The 8,598-nt window shown below is 34.7% G+C and overlaps 1 protein-coding gene across 1 annotated transcript; it reads left to right on the plus strand.

The window, feature by feature from the left end:
- Positions 1-531: 531 nt before the first annotated feature.
- Positions 532-8,058, plus strand: LOC104546723 (intraflagellar transport protein 88 homolog; the record flags this gene model as incomplete). Its single annotated transcript, XM_010192187.1, has 8 exons — positions 532-622; positions 1,602-1,706; positions 2,970-3,072; positions 3,744-3,858; positions 3,955-4,186; positions 5,646-5,716; positions 6,091-6,177; positions 7,959-8,058. Coding segments are annotated over 8 exons (904 nt in total), but the record flags the coding sequence as incomplete, so codon positions are not given.
- Positions 8,059-8,598: the final 540 nt, after the last annotated feature.

Below are 8,598 nucleotides of genomic sequence, written 5' to 3' on the forward strand. Positions count from 1 at the left end.
AATCCCTAATGTTCTGTGATTCTGTGAGAAGTTGTATTCCTCAAATACAGCTACATAGGTATAGGGAATTTTGCTGAATGTTTGGTTATTTAACTGAGGAAAAAAATCTAGATTCATCACATCTGCATTTGCAAGCTATACTTTAAAGTTTTCTATGAATTAAAGGATCAGTTAATTGCTCTTAATACAATATTTCATTTCATGAGGTGTTTGTTTTGAAAGTTTTAACGGCCCATCTGTTTGTTCTGCCATTACTTCTGAACAGATTGGGTCGATGAAATTTGCATGTCTATCTTGTTCTCGTAAGAAGATTTATGTTTTCTTAGGTGTCTGTTCCCAAATGAAGAATGTGAATGTGATATCTTTGAAGGATCTTGTCTGGGCATAGTTTCACATTATATTTTCTTTGATGGGAAAACCATGTTAGTTATGACATGTCGTGCATCACTATGTTGTTTTGTTGAGAATATTCCATGTAAAAACTTAGTGTTTTCAGTTAGGTTACTAAAGTTACTCCTTTTATTGTTTCAGTTCAGAAGAAAGGATTAGGCAGTTGGAAAAAAAAGTGAATGAACTGGTTGAAGAAAGCTGCATTGCCAACAGCTGTGGAGACTTGAAATTGGTGAGGTTTCTGGATTTCAGTTTACTTTTGCTATTATGTGAAGAGAAATTTGAACAGATGTTTCAAACTGACTTCAGTTCAAACACTTCAAATTGTTAAAATAATCTTAATTCTAACTTTGCTATGACTCTTCCAATTCAGTGATAATTCAAAAAAAGTCAGACTGTATTTCTTGCATGTATGGCCAAGAATGTTCTTTGTTTCTCTATTCAAAGGGTTGTTTCTCATTTAGATTATACCAGACCATTGTGAGGGCCCTCTAGGGTGTTTGTGTTGGTTTCTGACAAGTTCAGCAGAATATCTGTTTTCCTGCAGAATTCATCAAAGTTGCCAACTCATTATCTATGAAACAGCCAAGTTGGATTGGCCTTCAATCTTGAGAACTAAGAATCAAGCAATACCTTGAAGTACTTCCTTCACCACTAGCTGTGAAATAGCTGCCTTGAGTGCTAGCCATTGCTTTTTAAACTGTTGTACCTTGCAGAGGTATACAGGACTGCCAATGGCACTTGTAGACCCGTAGCATTACTTGTATGAAGGGTCTTGATACCAATCTGCAGAAAATTATAATTGGATAAAATAATAATTTTGGAGTTACTAGAATTGTGAATGTACATGTGAAATACCACTTGTGGACAGATAAATGGAAGCAAATTACCAGCACCCAGAGTTAGTCAAGGTATATGCACAGCATACGTTTTTGTAACATGCATATTTACTTCCTGTCTTTGCTTTCTTCCTTAGAATACCAGATAATACAATACACAATACAGCTAAGCAGACATAGACATCTGTATGTCTGCTTATTGCTAATTAACACCTTTCTGCGGGTTATATTGCTACTATTCAGACATTGGATACAGTCTGCATCAAAAGAAAATGAACATGAGTATATTCTTTTCATACTTGTTTTACATGTGTTTGTCATCTTGCGTTAGTAAGATTCAAGGCATTGCTAAATTCTGGTATTCTATTTAAGGCTTTGGAAAAAGCAAAAGAGGCTGGAAGAAAGGAAAGAGTATTGGTGAGACAACGTGAGCAAATTGCTACTCCAGAAAATATCAACTTAGACCTCACTTACTCGGTAAGTGGTTAGAAATCTTCAATAAGTGAAAGGCATTGGTAAAAAAATCTCCTAAAGAGTCATTTCAGTGTTTGCTGAGTGTGTGTGTGTGTGTGTGTTGTAACACTCCTAGCAGTGTGTCCCATCAGATAAGGTCTACATTTGGGAGTGGGCGAAGCTTATGAAGATAAAGTCAATGACTTCTTGAAATTAAAAACATAACGTTGGATTGCAAAGATCCATTTGTAACATTGAGTCTATTCCTTTGCAATCTCAAGTACCAGAGAAACCACGTAGTTGACGTTAAGTGAATGATACCCGTAAACATCTATTGCAAAACATGAATATCAAAATATAACAGATGTAAGCCCTGTACTTCAGAAATACGTAGTCTAGAAACATAACATGCCAAGAGAAGATAGCAGAAGAAATCAGACACTGCGTTCAATTTGAACCATAAAGTGACAGAGAATATATTACATGAGTTAGGATATATTCATATTCCTAAATCCTGAATCTTAAAGCAGGTATCCAGATTTACATTCTGTTTTTCAAATTCATAGTAGACTCTTTTTCAAAAAAAAAAAACCAACAGCAGCAAAAAAAAAAGAACAAAACAAAACAAACCCAAAACACAACAATAGACCAAAGCCAACAAAGGATACAACATACATAAAAATACTTAGAGGGATTTTAAAGTTATATTCCAGTTAGTACTGTAGAGAAAATTAATAATGATAAATACGTTGAATTAGGCAGACCTAGTAATTTATTTTACGGTGAGGGTCAGAGTAAAGCTGGGGAAAAAATACGGAGGTATTTTACCTGACACCAGCAGAACTTGTGTTTTGAAAAAGCAGTTTCAAAAAATTCTCTCTTCATAAACTGAGTGACTGTGACCACAGGTAGTAGGACCTTTTTCCACATGTTGGAAGTTATAAATTACAGTTACAGGTTTCTGAGAATTTTCTTGTGTGAATGTTTTTAGTAACTTTGCATTATAACACTGTATTTACATAGGTCTAAGGCCCACTCAGCATGATTTTAAATGGTAGTTATTTAAGTACAAAAATAAAAGAATTACCTAGAATATGTAGATTTGAAACTTGTTTTCTCTATGTCAGTGTATAAGAACAAGGGGACATTAAAGATGGGAAGCTTAAAACTGGTAAAGGCAATACTTCCAAAGTAAAATTAATTTGGAATTACCTATTATGAATTTAAGTTTATTAGTGTTGAGACAGCAATGTATTTTCTTGTACCTATAATTCCATTTTCCTGTAGGTTCTTTTCAATCTGGCCAGTCAGTATGCTGCTAATGAAATGTATGCTGAAGCACTGAATACTTACCAAGTGATAGTGAAGAATAAGATGTTCAGCAATAGAGGTAGGTTACATTCCAAAGTAGATTAAAGTTAATAGTCAGGCATTCAAAGTAAGGACTTCATCTGCATGGTGTTGAATTAGAGATCTCAGTCCTCATGTCTGCCAGTCAGAGTGGATAACAGATACTCATAATCTCTGACTTGATATAAGTAAATATGGTTAAGTTTGCTCTCCCGCTCATGAAGTCTTTTCTTTCCATAGGCTAAGCTAAACATGAAGCCAAATATATAATTTTCTTATGCTGCACACACTATTGTCTGCTCTAATACTATTTTTTTCCCTTTTGACTCAGCTTTCTTCTTCTGAAAGCTTCTTTTAGTATTTTGCACATCTTTGAGACTCCTACAGTGCACTTTTCTCAGAGATGCTTATTCTTATTTGCAGCTGTCTTCCTGGAGAGCACTATGAATATCTCTACCTCATCCCTCAATTCACAATCAAAATCGGAATACATCTTGCACTGAGAGTTCTTTTCCACATTTCATTACTACTTCATCTCCTTCTGAGTGAAAATTCACAGAAGGTTGTTGTGTGCAGTGCTTCTTTAAAGGACAGCTGGTACCCTATAGGGAAGACAAATTTATTAGTTGTTCTACTCTGTCATTTTGCAACAATTTAAAAGTGCTGTAACTATGCTTTAGAAGGCTGTAACTCCTTGACTTCTTTTGATAGGTAGACTGAAGGTGAACATGGGAAATATATATTTAAAACAACGGAACTATTCCAAAGCTATCAAATTCTACCGTATGGCTCTAGACCAGATCCCTAGTGCCCACAAAGAGATGAGGTGAGTTTCTACTAGTAAGCATGGTTCTGGACAAGTTTTGGATACAATATGATTTGATAATTAAAAATATAACCTACTGCTCATTTCTTTACTTAGGATTAAAATAATGCAAAATATTGGAGTTGCATTCATTAAAACTGGCCAATATGTTGATGCCATTTCTTCATTTGAACATATAATGAGCATGTCCCCAAACTTGAAGGCAGGCTTCAACTTGATCCTATGTTATTTTGCTATTGGAAATGGCGAGCAAATGAAAAAAGCCTTCCAAAAACTGATTGCAGTTCCCTTAGAAGTGGATTATGAAGACAAATACATTTCACCAAATGTAAGTTTAAACAAAATACACTGTCTTTATATGGTCAATCAGGAGAAAGGAGGAGAGACATTGAATGCTTGGACTATGCTGAATATGTAAATTTATGTGTATTTATGTATCTAAAATAACTTTCTTTTTACCAGCACGAACTTAGTGTAGCGCTACTGCTCAGAAGTGTAAAATAATGTTGAGAATATTCAGTTCCTTTTTTCCTCAAAAGTTATGATGTACACAAGATCCACACCACTCAATGGTCTTCATAGGAATTTTGTTGAAACACATCTGGGCTGACTTACATAGCTGACTTATTGGTTTCCCTCCTTTATATAAAATTTTATTAAAATATTTATAAGCTAAAATAAAGGGAGCAAAACAGTGAGTTTATGCAAGTTATCTTGAATGAGTGTTAATAAAACCTGTAATACTGTAGTGTTATTTTACAGAATATTTAGAAGAATATTCAAAATGCTTGGTTTAGTTTATTAGACTTTGGAAACTGGACTTCCTTTGTAGCATGAAACCAGCAGCTCATGATGTGTTAAAGACAGGAAAAAGTAATTAATAGGCTTAGGATCCCTCTTACAAAGGTCCTCTATAGAAATATCAAGGCAAGTCCTTTATATTCTCTTAGCAATCTTTTTTTCAGTGATGCAAAGCCTCCATTTTCAGTCCTAAATCAAAGGTGTACTTAGTCTTCAAACTATTTGCCCCTTGAGTGTAGCTGTTTCTTCCTATTGTCCTAGCATAAGCAAATAAAATGTAATATATGAAGCAGATATATTTATTTATAATTATTGATTAGGGTCACTGGAAGAAAAGCTTTAGACTATAGAAGTTCTTTCTAAAGATAGGCAAGCTGTAGTTTTAACAGACATTACATATTCTGCATTTTATTACGAAGAGTTACAGAAGAAATCAAGAAGTTTCCTTCTGGCCTGTATTTTATGTAAAGCTATGATCTATCCCCAATATATTAGGAAAGGGTGGCTACCCAGCGTACCGACGTTATTTTTTTTTTTTTTAGAATGAACAGATGTGTGATAGAAACCACAAGATGCTCATGTGAGTTATTGTAATAAGGTAGCACAAGTCCTCATCTGCTGAGTACCACTGCACTTCAGCAAATGCTTAAGCGTGCTCTTATTTTTAAGCGTGTGAATATTCTGTGACTTGCAGCCTTCCCAGTCTGATACACATGATATTAACTACACCTATTAACAACCCTAATGTGAGCTATGACCACATACATGAGGAGAAAAACAGGTTTAAAGTAGTTGTAATGCCAAATTTCAGATTCTGCGATTACAAAACTACTTCAAACTGAAGCTAGCCTTTTGAAATTTAAAAAGTAAGTAACTGACACTGTAGATTACGTCATTTACATCTATTTATGTTTACAGTTATATTGTCTATAAGATAATTAAAATGCATGTATACTGGCATAATTTGCAGTTTTGTCCCCCTGCAGGACGATCCACATACTAATCTACTGATTGAAGCCATTAAAAATGACAGCTTGAGACAAATCGAACGTGAGAGGTAATGGTGGAGTCTGTTCTTGCTTGGCTGTGATGCCATGGACTTTAGCTCCTGAAAGTACTATTGGTCTTCTCACATGTCCACAGCTTTTGTTATAAAAGTGTCCTCATAATTCCTAGCAAAGAACATGGTTGGGGAACTGGTTGGGTCACTCAGTTTAGTGGTATTGCACTAATGTAGAATATCTACCCCAACTGCTTCTTTAAAGTTGCAGCATTGATTTTATTTCTGTCTGTCTGTCTTTCTTGTACAACTGCCATGTGCGGTGAAAGGCAAAATGGAGAGCTTTATCGAGATATAGGACAGTAGCAGGGGACGGGTTAGATTGACTTCTAGGATTGTCTGGAGTGGTTTTGTTTGTTTGTTTTTCTTAGGAAATCCATGGCAGAGGAATACATCATGACAGCTGCTAAACTCATTGCACCTGTAATTGAGACATCTTTTGCAGTGGGCTATGACTGGTAAGAGTCAAGCAGGGCTCCTTTTTGTCTGAACTGTATGCCAATTTCTTGTTCTGGTTATGAAACCAAATTCACAAACAAACAGCCTGGGAAACGTGGTTTGCTGCCTCAAATGTTGCCTGCAGGCTATTTTCAGTTTGCCTCCATAGTGCTGCAGAGAACAAAACAAAACATTAGAGTTTATTCTGTGTTAAAAATTAATTTCATTTCTCATGGAAACTCAGCTGTTAATGATACATTTTGAACTGTTCTGTATTAGCACAGAAAGAGCTTAAAGTTGAATTGAATTGGAAAATTCAGCTTGAAGACTGAAGAGCTTTTGAAAGTCTTGATAGACAAATGCTATACAGAAAGCAATGGTTGCTACTGTTTACTGTAAGTTTGAAGATAGCATAATGAAGACTTGGGGTGCCTAAGAAGTTTTCATTACTCTATAGAGTTATCACCGAAATCTAAATATTATTAGGCTCATTTGCATTGTAAACTTAATCCACTGTTTCTTAAATATTTATACAAGTGTATACAGTGATAGGCTGCTGTTACAGTTTACCATTTTGGCTTTTGTATCCACTTTATTTTTTCAATTTACAGCTTTGCTTTTGCTTTCTGTGGTATTTTCTATAGCAGAATATTTTTCTGTTTAAAACAAAATAAAATAGACATGGTTCCTATAAGGACAGTGTAAAAATGATGAGTATTACTTTTCAAGATGTATTTTTAACTGATTTTTAGTTTTCCATAAGAGCTAACTTTGATATTTTTAGTATTTTTGGTATTAAAAATAACATGTATGCAAATAGATGTTGTGTATCTGCAGCCACAACATTACAAACAGATTATGTCCAGTGTTTAGGAAGTGAAAGAAATTTGGGAAAAGCAAACTTCCTTTTTATCTTTTTTTTTTTCCTTTCCTTGGCCAGTTAGGATTATTTTCAAAATTTGCAAGTTCTATAATTATAATTTGCTAATAAAGCTATTTATACTAACACGAAATAATCTCTCACACAGATGTGTTTAGCCTACTTGAGTCCACAAGGTGGTGTTTGATGATTTAATAATCATTATAAGATTATAATTTCCCTACTTTTGCCATTCTGATTTATGAGACCTTTAAACAGTATATCTTGGGAAAATTAGCTTTATTACTTGTTAGCATAAGTCAGATATATTTGCTCTGTATCTTGTTTTTTGTTCAAGAAAACTGGAAAAGGTTGTCAGATATTCAGTTTCCTTAGTGCCATCCACAAAATACATGTCATGAAGTAAAACACTCTCATATCTGTTCTGTCTAACCAAACAATTTCATGTGAGATGTGTGGGATTATTTTGTGTGTATCAGGACAGATTTATTCTGTTATTCTATGCTGAGGTATTCTAGGCTGTGGCCCAGTGAAGAAGTTTAACCAATAGTTTGAGCTTGATTGCAGATGCCACAGGAGATCAGGTTTGAAAAATCAGCTGATAGAACATATCCAAAGAAAATGGTTTGAAAAATGATCTCAGTCAATATCTGACATCAGGTATCACTCAGTGATGGAAAAATAATACGATATTTAGGCAGCTGAGTAAAAAATATACGAGAGCAGAGATAGTATTATTAAGGTAGGTTATGGGAATAAAATGTTCTTCCAAATATTTTTAACCAAAGTGCTCTTTACTCTTTAAAGAAAGAATAATTAAGCATAACTCATTTTGGAAAATGAATTGGCTGCAAAAGCATATAACTTAGTGACATTTGCACAGATGCATTTTGTTTGTCTTTATGGCTTGTTTTGTTGCAGGTGTGTTGAAGTAGTAAAAGCTTCCCAATATGTCGAGTTAGCCAATGACCTGGAAATAAATAAAGCCACTACTTACTTGAGGCAGCAGGATTTTAGCCAGGTATGGTAACTTTTCACATTACTACTTTTTAGTACTGTGTTGGCAAGGGTAACTTTCTTAGCCACAGCATATTTTTCAGCAAGGGAAGGAATGATTTATGAAAATTATGTTGATGCTGCTCAGTAAAATAACTTTATAAAAACACTGACAAGAGATGAGTTTTATCTATGAAATTTCTACCACAGAAGTTACAATGAATGCAGTTCATTTCAAAATTAAAACACCTAAATTTAGTTATCTTCACTGGGTGTCCAAGCTGTCATTACAGGTACTAGAACTGTAGTCAGTACAGTCCACAGAGCCTAGAAACCATGTTGCTAATCAACCTGGAGGCGCTTTCATTAGCGTGAGCTGAATCTCTCAGGCTGGCTGTAGTACCAAAATATATGCAGATGCACTTTATATGTATAATTATTGTTTATGTGATGGTATTCTCACTGTTCCCCTCGTGCTATAGCATTCCCTAAAATGCTGTAATCTGACTTCAAGCTTTAGTCAGCGCTCCATTGAAATAGAAACTGGAATGAAATTAAGGATCTG

This window comes from Mesitornis unicolor, unplaced genomic scaffold, assembly GCF_000695765.1.
Source record: "Mesitornis unicolor isolate BGI_N332 unplaced genomic scaffold, ASM69576v1 Scaffold54189, whole genome shotgun sequence".
In the NCBI taxonomy this organism is placed as follows: domain Eukaryota; kingdom Metazoa; phylum Chordata; class Aves; order Mesitornithiformes; family Mesitornithidae; genus Mesitornis; species Mesitornis unicolor.